At 39.9% G+C, this 19,445-nt stretch overlaps 4 protein-coding genes across 12 annotated transcripts in view; 1 reads left to right on the top strand and 3 right to left on the bottom strand.

The window, feature by feature from the left end:
- LOC129589226 (uncharacterized) overlaps positions 1 to 16,750 on the top strand; it is a 32,636-nt gene extending 15,886 nt beyond the window's left edge. For 5 of the 8 annotated variants that reach the window (XM_055483866.1, XM_055483857.1, XM_055483875.1 and 2 more), the window contains 7 exons: positions 980 to 1,031; positions 1,137 to 1,246; positions 1,900 to 2,028; positions 2,110 to 2,224; positions 15,688 to 15,840; positions 15,897 to 16,137; positions 16,328 to 16,750. In XM_055483866.1, the coding sequence (XP_055339841.1) occupies positions 980 to 1,031; positions 1,137 to 1,246; positions 1,900 to 2,028; positions 2,110 to 2,224; positions 15,688 to 15,840; positions 15,897 to 16,137; positions 16,328 to 16,499 (972 nt within the window). In that variant the 3' untranslated portion in view covers positions 16,500 to 16,750. The remainder of the gene's footprint in view (positions 1 to 979; positions 1,032 to 1,136; positions 1,247 to 1,899; positions 2,029 to 2,109; positions 2,225 to 15,687; positions 15,841 to 15,896; positions 16,138 to 16,327) is intronic. The other 3 variants (XM_055483848.1, XM_055483838.1, XM_055483829.1) reach the window with 1 other exon arrangement.
- Positions 7,026 to 11,282, bottom strand: LOC129589299 (uncharacterized). 2 transcript variants are annotated; one of them, XM_055484001.1, is made up of 4 exons: positions 10,435 to 11,282; positions 9,142 to 9,282; positions 8,716 to 8,997; positions 7,026 to 8,095 (listed from the first exon to the last, which is right to left on the bottom strand). In XM_055484001.1, the coding sequence occupies exons 1-4, from the start codon at positions 10,757 to 10,759 to the stop codon at positions 8,064 to 8,066; spliced, it is 780 nt and encodes a 259-aa protein (XP_055339976.1). In that variant the 5' UTR covers positions 10,760 to 11,282; the 3' UTR covers positions 7,026 to 8,063. The 2 variants fall into 2 exon arrangements, with proteins under 2 accessions (XP_055339976.1, XP_055339965.1); XM_055483990.1 differs by having other exon boundaries at positions 7,027 to 8,095; positions 8,687 to 8,997; positions 10,435 to 11,280.
- Positions 13,931 to 15,038, bottom strand: LOC129589308 (uncharacterized). The gene is made up of 2 exons (XM_055484012.1): positions 14,620 to 15,038; positions 13,931 to 14,406 (listed from the first exon to the last, which is right to left on the bottom strand). The coding sequence occupies exons 1-2, from the start codon at positions 14,711 to 14,713 to the stop codon at positions 14,105 to 14,107; spliced, it is 396 nt and encodes a 131-aa protein (XP_055339987.1). The 5' UTR covers positions 14,714 to 15,038; the 3' UTR covers positions 13,931 to 14,104.
- A 996-nt stretch (positions 16,751 to 17,746) lies between the features above and the next one.
- On the bottom strand, positions 17,747 to 19,409 carry LOC129585507 (60S ribosomal protein L15-like). The gene is made up of 4 exons (XM_055478218.1): positions 19,271 to 19,409; positions 18,706 to 18,880; positions 18,505 to 18,641; positions 17,747 to 18,152 (listed from the first exon to the last, which is right to left on the bottom strand). Exons 2-4 carry the CDS (start codon positions 18,875 to 18,877, stop codon positions 17,847 to 17,849), a joined length of 615 nt encoding a protein of 204 aa, XP_055334193.1. The 5' UTR covers positions 18,878 to 18,880; positions 19,271 to 19,409; the 3' UTR covers positions 17,747 to 17,846.
- Positions 19,410 to 19,445: the final 36 nt, after the last annotated feature.

Genomic DNA, 19,445 nt, shown 5'->3' with positions numbered 1-19,445 from the left:
GGAGGGTGGTACGAAAACATGACAGTTGGCAGCATGCAGGGCCGTATGGAGTACGTTTTCTGTTGTTCTAAGACCCAGCTTCCGCTCCGGTCTCTCTGGTCCCGGTTTTGACAGACATTTCCTGAACACCCGCGCAATTTGCACAATATAGCAGTTTGTAGAAGGATGAATGGGTTCAGCAAGGGAATTTATCAATATGCTCATGGCTTTGATAACTTCTGAAGCAGAAAATTTAGTCGGCATGCCGTGGCGTACTCCGAAGATAAAAAAGGCTGTTTCAGCCGACAGCATATGCCTATAAAATAGCACATTTTTCTTTGGCTTGTTATGTTTTCTCCAGTTTTGTGTCGCAAAACAAACAGATTTCATATTATGAAATCTGAGAATAGTCAGAATACTTTACTTTATCGAAGCGTGTTTTCGAAATGCATTTGAAAAACATTTTATGCAATAGTTCGGCGCTGGGGTGGCCAATGAGCGTTTTTTTAAAAGCAGTTTTGTTATAAATACTGTTTGCTGCCATTAATTTTGTGAAATCGGCTCGTGCAGAGTAAAGGTGCATCCGGTCATTGCTTGATATCTCACATAAACGTGCAGTAAATTAAAGTACTACAATTTTTTTAAGCACTACTTGTTTTTGACTTCGATCTGAAGATCAGATCGAAGTTCTCATCATTCTTTTGTTATGCAGTTTACTGTCAGTATGAATTAGATAGCATTTTGAATCTATTGCACTTCAGCATTTACCGTTATTAATTATAAAATAATACTTTTGCAATATGAGTTGATAGTTTATAAGCAGCAAAAAACGCGTATCATTTCGTGTGAGATGCGTTTCTGAAGGTGAAGCGGATACCGGTGTTCTATAGGTCGGTCTACGTGCGAAATCACGCAATGCTACCTCTGTTTTTATGCAGCATGAATACTTAATATGCGTTTTTATGCAGCGTTTGTGAATTATTGTATCGCTTTATGACAGATGAATGGGAGCACGCATGGTGGTGACATCAACTTCTCAAGTGGAGGTGTTGGTACGGGATGACAGTTATTATGGGTTTATCATCGCTCTGCTCTTCTGACGTCAACGAACGCTATTTTACGGTAGTTAGCTATGTGGAACGTTTGTTGTTTTTCAGGCAGGAACGTTGCGGATTGTTTAGGTCGCCTGGGAGTAAGCGCGGTTTTCCTCAGCGCTGTTGGAGATGATTACAATGGACAGTTTATAAAGCAGTCGTGTTCGCATATGGTAAATACCGTACATCATGTAACACATCGAAATACTTAAATACAATATTTTGCTCGAATCACAAAGATAACCTATACTACTGAGCAAAAACGATCTTGTTTTAGTCGTAAATCGGTAAATTTTCTGTTTACACTACTACTGTAGTCCCACAAGCTTAGAAAGCGGAAGATGTCGAATGGTTGAGATAGTATTGAATCGATTTGTTTAAGATACGAGAAACATAATACACATATTTCACACTATGCAAATATATTCGTATTTCACATTTAGAATAAGGAACTCCGTATAAGAATCCATACTTGAATATTGTTTGGGCGCTTGTGACCTCTTACAAAGGCAGATAATGTTGATTGTTTGTAGGGATATTCTTACGGTGTGCAGAGCCGTATGTTGACCCGCTTAATTTCATTTATTAATTGCTACGCTGTATGATATTGCATCTACATAAGTACTGATAGACAATTTGTTCATCATGCGGTACACGGCTGAAATAAAGATCTTATAGCAAAGTGCAGGTTTCTAAAAGCACAGCTTTTGTAAGTTAGTGTTTGCAGTATGTCGGTATAACGCTTCTGAAAGGCTGAAGCATTGCATGTACTTTTAAAGTATGACCTGGACTCTTTTACAATTTTAAAAAGCAGTTTACTCCATAGGATTTGTCCCATCTGATGGAATGTCCGGGAAACCCCACTTCCTGTTATATTGGTATTTTGGCACCATCTGGCCAGCTGCTTGGCGGACTCATGAATATGTCCATACATCAGATGATTTCTCCTGATTATGTCAGCTGAAAAATTCATGATTTACGCAGAGCGCACTCACATCCAGGTGGTGCCGGTGGTAAAAAAAGCTCCTTTTTGCAGATCCATCAGCACGAAGAATGCGTACAAGAGTCGCCAATGTTAATACTGGATGGAAACTTGTCACTTGAAGCCCTCGACTGTGCTTTGGAGATGGCTGCCAAATATAGAGTGCCAGGTATGGTAGGCCTTCCTGTTTAACGATGTTTTTATCTTGTGGGTAAAAGTAAAACCCAAATGTTTTAATATAATTTGGCTGTCGTTGTCAACACCCGTCAGTCACCTATCAACAAAACATTCCGCGAAACATTTTCGTAATTTTTAATAATTATAGTAAAATTTGCTGCCGCCACGCAGTGCAGCAAAACTGAAACAAATGTTAACCAAAATGACCAGGAGATATAGTTGTACAACTGATGTGGCATCCAGCTTTGGTCGTTGGCCTTAGCTCCAAAAAGAGCCAACGAAAAGAATAGGAAAGCAGCTGAAATTATTGTAAACTGAAATCATGAGTAAATTTGTAATTCTCAGTTACTGTACATTATTTTTTCAGTAATGTGGGATAGGTGCATCTGCAACGGCTTATAATATTGTACTACCCGTAGTACGTAATATGACGTACGGAGCTGTGGCTTTGCAAGCCTGGAAGCATAATTGTATTGGGTGCAATACTTAACAAACCTGTCATAATGCAGCTGCAAATAGTGAGTTTGAACCTTGTGATGTTGTTTCCGGTTCGGGAGTGCAAGAATGTTACGGAAGCGAGAGCAGTAGCGGCTAGGCTAAAAGCTAAACCGATGGTCATGAATCCCTGAACTGCTAGTAGCCATGCTAAAAATGATTGGCTGGTCAACTTTATTTTGACGCAAAAGTTTCTGATCTTACGGGGTTGAATAAACTCGTATATGGGCCGGTATTCCCTGCCATGAACCCAGTGGCATCCTGAGAAGGCATGATGAATCTGGAAAGAGTGATGGAAATAGTTATTGAAACAGATTTCCCACAATCCAAGCTTGACGAATTCGCTGTAGGCCTGACGATGAGATTGAAGCCTAAAAAGAAGAAGTAGCATTTGTATCGGTGTCATTTCGCATCGTTATTCAAAGTAGGGCCAGCGGTGCCCTTATGCGGATTTAGGGTTTACCAATGGGGAGTAAAATATGATATAATCAATGAGAGTGTTCCCAAGGCAGATAGCACCAGTCCATGAATCATTCTGGCATTTTTTAATAAACATCTGCCGGACATTGGTACTGTGTTCTGGTTCATGTTGTCCTAACTTCAGTTTAGATAATGCTGCAGTTTCGCAGTTTGCAAGATAGGACGTCACAGGATTACTTGTAAAAATATATTAGATTTTGAAGAGTGTTGTTTGCGCTTTATCTATACACAAACTAGACTTATGACTTTACGAGTAGCTGGTATATAAAGATCAAGGTTTGCACAAGTGGACCGCTAAAAATTTTAACAAACATTCTGTACTGTGCACAGTGCATGTACTGAATATGAAAGTAAAATGAACACTTTATGTAAACAGACTTTTAAATACGTCTGTTACAATTATTATGTGGTTTTTGTGCAGCTTTAAAGCGTATATGCGGAATTAAAATGGAGCTTTCGAAAAAATATGTTTTCTTTGTAGAACCATGTCGCATTATTCGCATGATAAGTATGAATTACGTGTGTTTGTTGATTATGACATGTTGGAAAAAAATATGAATCCAAACGATTAATTCGGTATGCTTTTTGAGTAGCCATTGGTGAATAAAAGTCGTTTATGACGGAAATGTGGAAAAATCATCGATAACAGCCAAATTTTCCATACAGTGTTGAGTAATGCATAGTTGCATACTGCATAAAAGCATGTACGAGTACAACTGCGAATCCACTGGCATGCAGTAAATTTTTGGAAATACAGATTTTCAATTAAACTCGTGTGGATTATCGAAGCGGTTGTTAAACCCGTTCTTTCTGCGGAAGCATTGCATATGTTCTAGCGCAATTGGCACTTTGCGTTGCATTGTTCAGCTGATTTACACGAAAGATTTGAATTTTAACATCTTTTAGCTCCATTTTATCCTGCTTTAAAAGAACATGTCCAGTATTTCTTCTTTGATGATGAGCATGGCAGTACAACAAAGCAGCGGTAAAGTACTGTAGAATTCCCGCAACGACAGCGAACGCGTAAGCCCATGAAATATAGTTCCTTCTCCAATCAGGCATCCAGTCTCTTCCGTCACCGCGGACAGCAAAAAGTGTGACGGCTAATGTTGTGAAGACACCTGCAAGATCCTTTGAATAAAAATATTTCCAAGCCTAATCTGTAACCTTTGTTTTCTATCAACATAGTAAGCAGATTTACGATTTTATCATATTGATAGGAATATATCACATAAGTATTATATTATCTTGTTTGTAGTTTTAGTAATTTTTGGATAAGTTTTTAGATAAACACCGGATAAGTTTTAGTAATTTTTAAACTTTATGTAAATTCTAAGGCGTTCTTGACGGTGCGTCAGTGTACGTATTCGCAGTAACGCACCTGATATAAAATGGAACAATGCCAAAGTAAAGGATAAAACGCTATTGTTTTGTTGGGATTTCGTCAGAAGCAGTATGGCTAAGCCAGCTGTTGAAATTACGAAGGCGGTGGTAAAAGTGATCTGTACGGTTAAGAAGAAATCTGCAAAGAATCATTAGTCAACTTAAAGTCTTAAACGTAAAAGATAATATTTATGTATTAGATGTACATAAAAGTGATAAAACTATTTAAATATCGGCGACAATCGGATCGGCTTTCTACCTGGCATGAAAACTTCCCTAAAATGCCACCAGCGTTCATTGAACACATGAGAACAGCCGGTGACCACTGTTGGGAACCGAAAGGTCGGATCGGCGAATGCTTGAAAGCAAAATACCCACAACCCGGCTCGTTTGAAATGTTTGTTGCCAACCCGTGTTTCCAACCATGCAGGACTGCACAGGGCAATGAAGCCAGATAAGAAAGCGAAAACCGAACTAACAATAAATATCCTGGAAAATTTGAATTTCATGACGTTGCTTTTAAAGTTTCTTGTTGCAAGCAATGCGTAATTGTCGAGACAGCACTGCTAGCCGTGGTACTAGCCGTGTTATGCACAAAATTATTGCTTTTTGGAGTGAGTACAGGTTGTACTGACAATTAATTTGCATATTAATATGCGCAGCATAAAGCACATACAGCACCTGTATCTGTACGTGCACCGTTGAGGCACTATAGTCGTGGTTTTGGCGCGCGGATGTTGTATCTACTAAACTAGAGTAGTCAGCAAAGTTTTTGATAATTAATGCACGTCGTACTGTAAAGTTTAAACGAATGATATTAATAGCAAATGGTGATCATCGGTTTAAGATTTTTACGCGATTCATGGGAAAATTAAAGAATAATTTGCTTTCACTGCTAGAGTAAATGCCCGATTTACGTAATTTTAATAAAGGTACTAAATATACTTACTAATTAAGCAGATTAGCCCATGCACGATATTATTGTCCATGTACGATCCACCGTATCCTACAACCTACAGATACACGTGTGTCTGTATGCGTGTATATAATTTAGTATTTGAAACTACTATTTCTGGATCTAGTCTTTAGCATATCTTTAGTCGGCTAAATGTTTGAGAAGTCCCGATTTTTCTATAGATCAAAATGCACAAATAAACCGTTTTTACAAGAAAAACCGGATAACTAAAATATGCAAATTTTTGAGCTCTGTTAATTACCTATTTTACGGGATGTTTGCATGGCCACTGACCTTTATAAATTACGATGTAATTAAAGATCGATTTCTGCCTCTTCAGACGTGTTGGAACTATCCAAGTAAACTGGAAATCGATTTAATTGTATCTTCTCTTGCCAAGGATGAAAGGTGGACATTTCTTGAAAATTTTTGTGGATTTTTTGAAAGGTTAACATTTCTTGAAGATTTGTGTTAATCGTTGTTTGCCTATAAATAACATTTGGGTTCTTTTTATAAAAAATCAGATTGATGGCCGTTTGTTAAAAAGGTTGTTGTGAATAAAATCTAAACAGAGGTTGTTTCCATATTTTTTCCACTTTGATCAGTTGAGCTCTTTTGTTAAATAAGCGTAACAGTTGCACATGGGTTTGATTTGGGTGTGGCACATATTGGTGTATGGAGACTAGTACATTATTTGACAAATCCATGTTTGTGGCGTAGTGATTGCTTAAATGTACTTGTGCCGCCGCCGTCGCTTTGTGGATGTTGCACACATCTATGAATCTCGGGATTCACACCTATTATGACGATACATGTCTAACCTACTTCCCTCTACTGACTCACTGCGGTTTACTCTGCTTTCGCAAAAAGGCAAATTTTTATATGGGTGCAGGCTATGCAGCGATACCGTAACAGTCAGTTTGGGTCGTTGTCCACCACACCGTACTTGACTTGTGTCATTTCCATTGTTGATCGATAACGAGCAGAATCTGTTCAACAGCGAAACTGAGGGGAACGGCAAATCTGAAAGAGGCGGTAGCATACTGCTGTATTCTCCTTAAGACTCGGGAAGAGTTAATCCCTTTGAGCCAAGAAAAAACTGACGCAAGCTATCACATTGCTATGAAATACTGTATTTTTTTGCCGTAACAAAAAAATAAATTACATTTTACAAACCTAGCGAAAACGTACAGGTTTAAGTTCTATAACCGAATTTTACGAGGCAGATTTCCGCTCTGTTGTAAAATTAGAACCTACAACTATCAACCCGTAATAAAAGAATTTTAATGTGCCTGCACGAATTGAATGTGTCTGTGTTTTTTGCGAAGCTGTGCATTGTTAAGTCTTTTGGAATATTCTTGGGCAGGTTTCTGCAAAACTACACCGATTGTGAACTATTTCAATAAGTTACCGTGCATAATGTGACGCATGATCGAAGCGTGAAGTGCAATATAGAACACGCGTATTTTCATAATACGATTAGTAAATGTTTTAATGCTTTTGACGACTGAATAGGCTGGACTACCTGAGTCCAACTTAATTTCAGATTGGTAGTGCCACAGTGAACGAATATGCGTTATTTAACAAAGTGCTAATAATAATCCAAACAAGTACATTAACAACACAAAATGAGGATTACATAACAAGTAAAGTCCTTATGAAATTAATACAGAACGCAGACAGTAAGCGGTGATGATAATATTTTTATCGTGAGCACACTGAAATTACGCTAGTTAAAAGATATTTGGGTCAATGGTGTTTTGATGTGTCTGCCGGAAAAGAGCAGCAAGCTGCAACTCGACGGAAGAAGGCCAGGGTACGTGCGCGCAGGTATCGAGCTACCGTCGTAAAGCATTTTCTGTGCAGGTATGAAAAGCCAACTGACAGTCCATTCATCACGAAGTCGAGAGCAGAGGTGATAAGGTTTCAGCGTTGTACAATTCACATAAAAAATACTGTTGCCGATTGGACATGCACTGGCAGGTTATTGCTGCATACCAGACTGTTTAACATTTATAACCGGAAATGGTCCATCCTTGATCCAATGCCATCTTATAATATAAGCCCATGTGGTCTTGCAGGCACCACTGTAAATCACTACAGGGCAATGGAAAAACGTAAAAAAGCGAAAGCCAATATTTTCAGCTCTTGAACAACGTACGTAAACCAGCAACTTTGGCCGACAGATAGTTTTGGAAAACAAAAATAAATGCAAGAGGACAAAAACAGGCTGTATAGAGAGATTCCATAAGGAAACGAGAAAAAACCATTCACCCATGCATTCGTCAAATAATCCTAAAATGGCAATCACAAACACAATACTATCCAGCGGTTTTCAGACAATAGAAAAAAATAACAACTGAATATGGTTTGAGCTCCCCGGCTATTTTACAGATCGCTGTCCTTAACGGCATACTGGTATTCCCTGCGATATTCATAGGAATAGGTATCACCATTCGTGCTACCGGGTTTTGGCGGTAATATTGGAGCTTTGACGGATATGTTCTTGTACTCACGGTCACCATTCGTTAATTTGAAGTCCGTTTGAGACTGAAAATGAGGCAGAAAATGTCTCACCATAGTTGAGCAAATTGTAAAGGAAACGATTGCCACGATACTGCCGCTGCGCATGTGCGATTGACTTTTTGATACTGTTTAATATAAGATATTAGAACTTTACAGAAGTTAATGCAGTTCAGAAACCACCTAGCACTTACGGCTGCAAGGAAATCTAATTCTCTTATTTTGTGGGACACAATAGAACTGGCCTAGTAAGGCTAGGATTAATATCAGGGATATCAAAATCGTAGAGCTTTGGTAGAAAGTTATCAAATAATTTCCATACAACATAAACGCATATATTTGAGCAACGAAGACCAGCAGGGTAATGGTTCCGTTACTATACTCGTATATTTAAATACTGATACTTATTAATTTTAATAAGTACGGTTATTATAAATAAATAAACAAATAAATATTGCACGAGAACGGTTATTGTAAATATTGGTTATGGTAAATATTGCACGAGAACGCCGGTACAATACATGTTAGTTTTATGTGTTAGTTTATTAATGAAGTCACAATTATGCGCAGCTGAGCATTGTGGCCAGAAAGTTAGTGTGAATGTTAGTAGAATCTTACAGCAGTGGTGTGTTCAGGATTGGTCTTACGTAGAGGTTCTTGAACCACGAAAGCCTGATCACGTTTAGCTGTGGGTTCGGTTACAACCGGTGGGCGATGTACAACAGTAACTTGACCAGGGCCACGCTCATCGTAATAAGCCTGACGACGTCCTTCGATCAGGAAGAGTGCGGCACAGACCCATAATAAGATCCCACCGGCAACGGCCAGCGCAAATGACCATGATAAGTAATTGTTCTGCCATCCGAATATCCATTCTCGATCGAATACTCGCGCCGCAAACACAATGAAGGATATGCAGATCAGTATGGCTATTAAAAACCGCAATCATGTTATTTGGCTTTGAAATCTAAGTCATGGCTTATGAATTTTTGTTCAAAATACATACCATCTTCGGAAACCGGTTACGACCATAATGTTACTTTAATGGGCATAATTCTGTTGTGTGCACTCACCTGCTATCATGAATACTGCACCAAGTCCAAACAGCAAACGAGCTTCAGGTCCACGTACGAGCACCAAAATAAGAATGATCAATCCTACTATGCTTACGATGAAGCCCACTGTATAGATGACTTGTGTCGCGATGAAAAAGGCTGTTTAAAAAATCACCCAGTTAGTCAAACGTTAATTCAGAATCTGACATGGACTCAACTAAAAAAATTTGAGCTTTTAAAAGCTCAGATTCCCAAATTTGGGAATAGTGTGTTTTCTTACTGGGTGCTCTTGGGCGTTGTTACGAATCTTACGATGTTGTTTATGCTACGTAGCGATGAAGCCATAGTTTTCATAAAAATCGACGACACCGCACTATACCGTATATAACGCATATGCCGTGTATAGATATGTGCATATTCCCTATTTTTCCCCTTGGTTAAAGTGAGATATAACAAACTTGCAGGTTTCTGAAAAAGTGTAAACCCAGAGAAACGGGAAAATTGTTCAAATTGCTATGCTTTTTGATCTTGTCTTTTTGCCAGCGTCACAAAGTAGCTGTGTATAATTAACAGATTTGATCGGCTTCAAATATGTATTGGTATATTGTCATTGCCTTTCTTTCGACAAATGCAAATATTTTGCTTATATTTTTCGAAACATTCTCTGCTGTTAAATCTTTCGTATTGTTGATATTGTTACTAAAAGTAGTAGCGTGAATAATTGCCGATAGGTCAATTTTCTTTTCGTATTTAATTTTCTAGTTTCTTTTCGCTTTTTTGGATGTCTACCGTATCCACAATCTTCATTATGCGCTAAGTATTGTACAGTGCTCGGCAATCTTGAAACCGGCATATAAATGAAAAATTACAATGGGCTAGGTAAGGCACGATCGTATATGGGTCATCGATTGAGTGCGGCCTGGGACAGATGAAATTTGCCGCATTATAGATTTACGTATTGCTATTTTCTACCGATGCCTAACCTAAAACATTATTTGTTTAAAGCTTGGGAAAATCATGCGGTGGCGCACTAGCTGCTCTAATTACCCAAGTACATATACTGGCTGTAAACGCCTTGACTAAGCGAAGCCGTACGGTAATAAGAAAGATTTCAAACAATATGCATGTCTGAATTCGGCGGTTAATGCTATTTTTTCCAGTCTCAAAAGCTCTATGTGATCGCCGTGTGTACACCACGACGAAAAATATAATTACATAACAGATAGTAGAACTATCGCAGTAAGTTTTGGTGCATTGTAAAATGTGAACAGAAAGAAATGCTTTGTATGCAGAATACCTACGCGCACTTACACGGTGCCAAAAACTCCATCATTGGTGGCCAGCCCGAACTGAAGTACCATCGGCATATAACCGAATAGCGTAGAAAAGGGTCGCCTATTTGATAAAGTCGGAAGCAGAACTGCCATAGTCCCAGCTTGTCGAAGGGAATATTGAAGGGCGGCACCGGGTTAGCCACCATATTCCGATCGGCCTCCAGCCAGACCGGTGTGGCAAAGGCGATCAGTATGAGAATAATGGCCACAATAGACGATACCGATGCTAATGCTAACCATCCGCCTATGGTCCTGGAAATGGGTGTAACGGTAGCCGTACGCGTGCCGAATCTTCCAGCCATATTGATTTTGGGTTATCAGTTATTAGGTTGTAGTGGGTATAAAAACGTCAGATTTATGAAGAAGCTGTATAATCCAAATAATCCCCGATATAGATAACGATGCAATACAAATCAGTACGTATTCCACGTTACTCCGTCATTCCGTTGGCTGGCTCTTATCGCCAAATCATTGAGGAAATTTTACGGTGACTATACATCCATTAGCGGCGTACTGATACAGATTATAGAACATATACACCGGTCAGTGTACGTGGATAATTGCTTTCGAGGATGCAGATAAAATGTATCTTAGCGTGGTGTCTGGTGGCTTAGCTTTGCGAGCGAGCTGCAAGAAATATTAATGGACGGTAAAACCAGAAATTTTTAACTTGAACTCTCCGTACTTAGAGTTCACCTTCTCACATCAACATGTTTGTGACGCTTTACGTTTAGCAGATTTTAGTATAGTCGACTAAATATGCTACAAGAGCATTGACTGCATTTATAGATAATATGGTCTATCCGAAATGGCGGTGTGCGTACTCATGGACATGGCGCACACATATAATGCTCCGTACGAACGGTGAATCATTCCGACCAAACCATGGGCGCGTTTATTTGGTAATATTGTTATGTACGTGTTCAAGATGGACATGCTATGGACAATATTGATTTTTACCTGTGTGCTTTTAAAACGTTTCGGACAAACCTATAATATAAGCGAGCGTTCCAATCGAACGATGTTTGCCGTTTGTACTACCCGGCATGGTCTGCTTCACCCTCTACCCAATCGTCAAAATCTGACTTACACGTTGATGGAAAGCATAACAACCTGCGGTTACCTGTACCTGCATAGTGCAACGTTAACATTATTATAGTCTTGTTGGTCGTCTCAGGATTAAACAGAAACTAGGTAGACGTAGAAGCATTAAAATATATTGCAACCGGAAACCGGTTTTCAGTTGTGACCATATGTTGCAAACTAACCTTTCACACTGAATCACACATACAGTAATTACAGAAAAATTGAATGGCCCTGCCTTGGTGCAGTTTGGAAGCCTTAAACAACTGCCGGTCTTCATACGTTATGGCTTATGATAGGGTTTCCTATTGTTTTGTTGAAATCAAATCAAAACATTCTTTCCGGAATTAGTTAAACTGATAAATTAAAAAATTGAACTGACATGTTCTTCTCATACGCGAGCAACAAGAATCCAACCTTTCTTGCGAATGCGCATACATCTGTGTAATACTTCCCCGCTTTATACTGAATTTTGAGAACCAGGACTGTTCGTGATCTCTTCTTAATAGATTTTTGAATCCCAGCAAACCATAATTAAGCTTGCTTGAAACCCAAACATCTACTTTGGTGTGGCGAATCCTGTTACTGTTCCTGTTCGAATCCTGTTATTTTTACCGTGCATGCTCTGTAATATCTATATTATTCATTGATGTATTAATTTACTTCACAGTTAACAAATTAATATGTTTAGATTTTAAGTTTACGGAAGCATTGTATTGATTTTATGGACTTATATTCCGATAGAATGTCAGTATGCAGATGCCATACTTTCCCTTCAGAATGTTATGTATCCTTGAGATACCTGCAAGATTCGCTGACAGTACAATATAATTACAGTCTGTACTCAACGCCAGCTAGCACCGCACCTTGAAAGCGAAATCTAAATATGCATGATTCACGGTGATGATTTCGATGAGGCAGTAGTGCTTACTAATATGGCATTAATTCTACAATACCCCAAAGCTTCCCAATAAAACTATTTGATTTTGTGAATCTACACTGCATTTGTGTAAGTACTTACTGCTGTTATTAGTCTTTACATTTACGCCTAGCGTCCGGCGATACGTTGTAATCTAACGGCACATTTATTGCATATTATGCGTACGGCTCTGTCATTCCTTGATGCCGTGCTTGTATACTGCGGTGTTTTGCGATTTAATAATTCTTTAAGAAAGCTATCGGATATTAGCCGGTATACACTTTGTATTACTATTTTCCGTTAATTTTATGAAAACTCGCAGCGTACTTCTATTTACTATCCCTAATTATGATAATTTTAACTGGCCAGTGGCCATGGATACACGTGATTAATCTACAGACACGTATCGTTGCACCGCTTGCACGTACCGTTAGTGTTCGGCTTTCTCTCACAATTCCCAGACATGGCCATGGTGAAAACGAGGCACAACAAACCTTTCAAATTCTCGCAATTCTGTAAAATTTCAAAGGTCTTTTTCACGGTATCGAGAATTACTAAGTCTTATGCGCAAGTCACTCGAAAACATAACCTTTGTTCAAGCTCCCAACATAATTTTTAGCTTAAAAAATGCTTGCGTGTGTAACTTTGGTTTGTCATGGCAGGTTTCTTACTAGATCACGTCTCGTAACAATATACGTCTTGAACAGCGATTTGCATAATGCTGGTGCCGATTCTAAAAGAACTCTGAGAGTATTCTGACCAAATAGCATTTATAAAAATAACGTACACCGCACTATTTGAGTTAAGTAATGCCACATTACGGCTAACCTTAGAAATGTGAGAAAATAATGTGTGATTTTATCCGGTTGATTTTACATTTGATGGCCTTCAATCTTCCGCATTTTTCTTTTATATAAAAACGAAATTAACTGCATAATTGGTAGAAGCTAGCAGCATCGTGGCTGTAATGTCTGAAAAGCGCAGGACTTCGTAGTTTATATTCTGCTTCGGTTCGTTTATAGTTAGCCGAGGTTTCAGATTTGACAGAAAATTAACTGGAAAAATCGTAGACGTTCTCCTGTCCTATACGGGAGAACAAGAGTATTATTTTTAACATCCAGGATAACTGCAATTAGTTTTACATTGTATTTGTAGAGGATTCCTTTAAGGGTATTCTACAAATCACATGTTGCGAAGTGCGAAATATTATCAATAGCTACCATGAACATTGAACTTTGTTTTAAGTTTCCGCTGCCAGTTGCATACTCAGGTATGTATTGTTCGGCAGACCTTGCCCAGGTAGTTTGCATTCCTAATTTCTAGGGTATATGTTTTCTGCATGTGACACAGACTTTATTGATGAATAATGTGGGTGCAGTGCGCAACCATGGATTGAGCAAGTGTTTAAGTTATTGTGTGTTTGCGATCGGTTGCCCAAATACATAAGCAGTTTTTTCCTTTTATTTCGGACATTCGCAGTTTTAATAAATGTGCCGCTAGATTACATTCGTTTTAAAATATATTTAAAGGAAAAAATGTTGAAATCTTAGTTGAAGATATTCTATTCATGCTGTACCGTACTATTTTTGAGAGTCTAACGAATCGTGCATAATACTCGTAATTATAAAAATTTGATATGAACTGTTCAGACATCGCTCTCGAGAAGAATATTTTGCTGATCCGAACAAAGTTCTAATTCTTCGGATAAGGGAGTGTGGTTATGCGATATGCCACCACTGGTCCCGTTTGCCCGCTTTCGCTTTTCTGTGCGTTTCTGCACATTCACACCATCCCAGAAAAACAAGGCGCTGCTGGTAAACATCTGCAGGCCGCTGACCACACATATTCCAAATGACCACGAAAGGTAATTGTTCTGCCATCCCGGTAGCCACTGAGGGACGTATGCATTAGCAGCAAAAATAGTGTAGGCTACGAATATCCAGAAACCTGTAAAACATCATAGGTTTTCAGGAAAACAGAACCAAAGTAGAGCAATTTTGTATTGCAGCACTGGATTGTATACAGCTTTATCATTTGTACAATATATGTATGCGCTGTAGATCATTTTTTGCTGATATTGAGTAGCCTGTCATTCTCACAAATTTTAAATTAATAAAAATATTATACTCAGCCAGCCGTATTTAAGTAACTTGAGTTTACTTGATGCAAGATGTGTAAATGCCGTAATGTAGCGCAGCTCCGCTTGTCTTTGTGGCGCGTAGTTATTGATCCACAAGATTGAGAGAAAGGCCATGGAAACCACACCCAATCCAAAACCAATGCAGAATGTCGCTTGCACTGCCTTGAAAAAATCTGTAAAAATTTTATGACTCCAGACTCCAGTGACTCGTACGCCCAGATAGAAGGTGAGAACCCGGTGCAAGCGAAGATGTACCCGTTTAGCTGTTACACAGAATGAAATGGGACAGTTATTTCTATGTACTTGTTGTCTTAATTTTAGCACTTACGTGGAGCTAAGATATCGTACATAAACTTCCACTCATAGTCAAAAAACCAACGACAAGATGCAAAATACTGTGGGTAACGGCGTTTCGGATCTGTGAAAGATCGGAAGCAAAATACCCACAACCCTAGCTTGTCAAAATGGTTGTTGTACAGCCGCTTGTCGGCTTCGATCCAATTGGGAGTACAAAGAGAAACCATAAGGCCAACGAAAGATAATAAACTGCTGCCTGTGGCACAGTAAAAGGTTTTCGATCGAGGTAAAAACGTAGAAACAATCTCCATACACTCATCTGGTTTAACGTGGTTTAAGTAGCTGCTCATTTTTAAGTAGCCACAGTATTCCAGGTTAAGATACGAAGAACCGGAGTTCAGTTTCTGAAAAGTGCCTAAGCTCGTACCTGTTGCAACGAAGCAGTGCAAACGCGGTTGTCGGTTGCTGCACAAAAATTCGAAATAACTCCTTACATTCAAATTTGAATCTACTTCAGTTCCATGTCTTTAGCGAAACTACCGGTACATCGAAAATTTACATTTTCTCAAGAGTCGCTTTGATTTTTCATGGTTTGATATTGTGCATAATTATAATAGTATTGTTAACGACCGTGACACAGCTCTGACCTTATCGTTCACGTGCACCATGTACTGTACAGAGTATTCTACTACACTATCTAAATATGCATGCATTTATTAATCTTTATACTGTTTTATATATTGCTTAATACGTGTAGAGTGTGCAGTATAAATAAAAATATTTTTTTGTAGTGTTTTACGAGCCAACGGATATCAACAAAGCTACAAAGGCATTTTTAACTTCTCACTGGAAAGAAATTGCTTTTCTATCTCCAAATATCAAGGAACTGCAAAAGATAATGGCACATTTCGATATAGACCGGGGCCTCCATCCCACTGCAGCCGGTACATTTCAAATTTTTAGACTGTGAACATCTTATGATATAATAATGAGTTTTTAGGGCCGCATTCTTTGTCGATCGCGGAAGAATCTTTTCAAAGGCTATTCGACCAGCTTCCCCAACTTCGAGTGCTCCTTGTTAAATTTGGCAAACAAGGGTCGTGGGTAGTTTCGCGAAGTCCTCCGGATCAACCGGTTAATTGCGATTCGCCAAATGTTACGCGTGCTTTACATTTTCGCCACTACACCGCACCTCCCGTGACGAGTTCCCAACTTGTCAGTGTTTCCGGCGGCGGAGATTGGTACGCTTATGATGCGTAACTTGCTCGTTTTATCATAAAGGTTACTTAAATCAGAAACAGAAAACGACTTCTGTTTTTTTTATGATACTGTCGGAATTAATTTAGCCAGATTTCTTTCAGGTTTTTCTAATTTCTACCTATTGATTTGGTTTAAAAACAATTAAGCCAACAAAATTGCTTTCTTTTGTAGCATGGTTTCCGGGCTTATATCCGGAATTTTGAGTGGATACAACTTGGACCAAGCAGTTATCATCGGCACAGCGGCTGCTGCTTTGTCTCTGAAGTCCGACGTCAGTGTTCCCAGATCGATCAGCTCGGACATTCTCTTCAGTGCGCACAGCACACCCGATTATTCCCATTAAATTGTTATCTTTTATTTTACTAGTATTGTTCAAATTCCTGAGGACAGTAGATTTTATGAAATTCTCATGCTCAGTATTTGTTAGTGCTCACTGCTCATCAATTTTTAATTGACATTCTTATGTCTGATTTGTTATCTCTCCATGTTTTTGAGTGGTTTGCTAGCAGCGAATAATGTTTTCCGCTGATTAACCCCGTTCTGCTCCATTTTTATAGCGAACTGCAACACATTAGATAACAGAAATATGATCTACTGTTATAATATATCATCTACAAAGTCTGACTACATTCTCGTTAAATACAGTACGTCATACAATATTCAATACACCAGGTTTTTATTTGTTGCGAACATACTGATGGGTAGTAACCAGAAAAACAGTGCTGTGGAGTGTGGACGTCAATTACGTGGCCTCCCCTTTGCACGAATTGTGTATGGCAAAGGTCATTCACGATTCCCAGGCGATTTGCAGTGACAAGAGGAGTACGGGTAGTTCTGTTAAACTCTTCGAATTGATTAACCGGAACTTTATTCTAGGCAACCAATAACATAAATTTTCATGAGGATCTTGTTGATCCCTTAGACCGGGGTAGCCACTAGCCACCCTAGTATCCTTAGTTTGTGCACGTTTAGTAATAATTATTCGTAGTAAAATTATTATATCTGTGTTAATGGTACGAGCTGAATTCGTGCTTCAAAAAGCACGAAGTAGTACTTCTATTCTTGAAAACCTTATAATCCAAAAAAGGTTCGTCATGTCAATGGTGGCCAGGGCCGTAGCGAGGTCCGACGGATGGGGGGTGCGCAAATTAGCTGCGCCCCTTTTGAAGTTCGGCCAGCGCCCACTGCGCCCTTGGATTTGAAAGCCTGCGCCCGTTGCGCACCCCTATTCCTCGGGCTTCGTTTCAACCCTGCTCCCTTTGGACAGCAGTTCAAAGTCTACTGTGTGCCTAATTCCCAAATTTACAAAAATTTTATTCAAATTTAACACGGCATTGCGCATGCGCCACGGGCGCACTGGTACCGGCGCCCGTTGCGCCCTTAAAAAATCTCTTGAATTTTGCGCCCTTGCGCCCATACGCCAGTTTCGGGCGCAAAATAAATTCACAAGTTAGTCGAGGAGGGGGGTGCGTGCGCCCGTGCGCACCCCCCCTCGCTACGGCCCTGATGGTGGCACGGATGCTTGGAGGACGACGAATTTCATGCATAAGTTATAAAAAGATGCCAACCCACTGCATTGCACACCATAACTCAGTCACCACTTTTTAATTGTATCTTTTATTTCGAAAACCGATACACTACCGCCAGCAGATAAGAATGACAAAAGAGAACCGAAAGTACAGAAAATATCTTAACGCTTTCTGGGTAAGGAGAGCTTTTGATGGCGCTTCCAGGCAGCACGACGCGATCCGCCGATGGTTTGGTGGTACTTGTGTCCCTTGCCCAATCCACGGGACTTGCGTCCAGCGGAGGTGAGGCCGCGCATCTCGCGGTGCTTAGCCACTGGCTGGCACAGCCACTGCGTCTCCGGATTGCGACGGATGGCGTTATGCGCTGGATCCACCAGGACTACTTCGTAGAACTTGAACGTAGAGTCCTGTCCCACCCAATACGAGTTGACCACTCGCAACGCTGGGCACCGCCGACCAACGCGCTCCTGCAACACACGTCGGATTCACGGAAAACCAGGACAAAAATTTTACAGTGCCTTACATCTGCAGATTCCGTAATTTGGGCTAAACTGTTGCATCACGATTTTACAAAAAAGAAATACTACAACGTCGCACTGAAAGATTATGGAAACAAAACCCCCAACCCAACACTTACGTTCTTGGCGTAATTAGCAAACTGTTACGCCAAGAACGCAAAGGGGGTAAACCACAATTACTATCACATTTCGACTTGTTGGCAGAACTACATCGGTCGATCTGTTCATCGACACTTACGCTACCGCCGATTATTGTTAATGAGTCGCATAAAATATAGATTGCGCGATTCAGTATTGTTACCTCAGCTTTGGACTGAAGGTTGCGCTGCCATTTCAGCTGGTTGATTCCCTGATTGGAGGGCTTTCCGTACACCTGTCCCTTGGAATTTTGTCGCTTGCGGGTTCCACGGCGCACTCGCACACGGTAGATTACGTACCCTGCAAGAGACCCAATCTCTGCTGCATTATCCCGGATTCAGTACGCAGGTGGTTATGCGGATACCTTGTTTAGCCTTGTAGCCTACACGGCGCGCCTTTTCCGGGCGAGTTGGTCGGCTAACACGGTGTACACTGTTCAGCTGACGATACTGCCAACAACGGATGCGCTTCAGGAAGCGCATCACTTCGCTCTGCTTCCTTCGGTGGATTTCTTGTATATATTTGTAAGCACCCATTTTCTGCAAGGTGAAAACCATCATCAATCGATTTATCTAAACCAAGAGTATGAAGGAAAACGAGAGAGACTGAGAATCATTCATTTTCGGATCTATGTATGGGTCGCGGAAAGAAAGTCATTCATAACACGATGGACAAGGCACAGACTTTCCAGAATTACTTCGCCTTCTCAAGATATCAGCCGGGAAGTTCTTCCAACGTTTCACGGAGAACACAAATAACTTAACATCAATATACCAGTGTAATTTTAAAAAAAAGAAGAGAGACGCTTTCAAGCACCTTCACAGTTCCTAGCAAGCAGCAGACTAGCAGTACAGGATGTTCAACACCAGTTTCTTCATCATTCTCGAAAGCATGCAAGACAGACCATGAATCTTTTAAGATCAACTTACCTTTCTGGGAAACTACAGGGAAAAACAAACTATCCCACAAGTCAAACAAAAATGACCAAGTTCTCACTTGGGTCTCCAAAAGAGTTTCCGACCGGGAACACATACGCTGATCATGCCGCTTGGTACACCATGCCGCTTGGTACGGTGCTGGCTTACGTGCGCGTTAAACGTAGCA

Source organism: Paramacrobiotus metropolitanus, unplaced genomic scaffold, assembly GCF_019649055.1.
Source record: "Paramacrobiotus metropolitanus isolate TYO unplaced genomic scaffold, Prichtersi_v1.0 Parri_scaffold0000002, whole genome shotgun sequence".
NCBI lineage: Eukaryota > Metazoa > Tardigrada > Eutardigrada > Parachela > Macrobiotidae > Paramacrobiotus > Paramacrobiotus metropolitanus.
This window is presented reverse-complemented; position numbering and strand designations above follow the sequence as displayed.

Excerpts from the sequence above, each read along its gene's own strand:
- LOC129585507 (XM_055478218.1), bottom strand. The coding sequence starts at position 18,877 with ATGGGTGCTTACAAATATATACAAGAAATCCACCGAAGGAAGCAGAGC. Across the intron at positions 18,642-18,705 it reads AGGCTACAAGGCTAAACAAG|GGTACGTAATCTACCGTGTG; the intron begins GTATCCGCATAA and ends GGTCTCTTGCAG. Across the intron at positions 18,153-18,504 it reads ACCTTCAGTCCAAAGCTGAG|GAGCGCGTTGGTCGGCGGTG; the intron begins GTAACAATACTG and ends CGTGTGTTGCAG.
- LOC129589299 (XM_055483990.1), bottom strand. The coding sequence starts at position 10,759 with ATGGCTGGAAGATTCGGCACGCGTACGGCTACCGTTACACCCATTTCC. Across the intron at positions 9,283-10,434 it reads GATGGAGTTTTTGGCACCGT|CCTTTTTCATCGCGACACAA; the intron begins GTAAGTGCGCGT and ends TTTTTTAAACAG. Across the intron at positions 8,096-8,686 it reads ATCCTGAACACACCACTGCT|TCTCAAACGGACTTCAAATT; the intron begins GTAAGATTCTAC and ends CCTCATTTTCAG.
- LOC129589308 (XM_055484012.1), bottom strand. The coding sequence starts at position 14,713 with ATGGCCTTTCTCTCAATCTTGTGGATCAATAACTACGCGCCACAAAGA. Across the intron at positions 14,407-14,619 it reads ATTTACACATCTTGCATCAA|GTTTCTGGATATTCGTAGCC; the intron begins GTAAACTCAAGT and ends GATGTTTTACAG.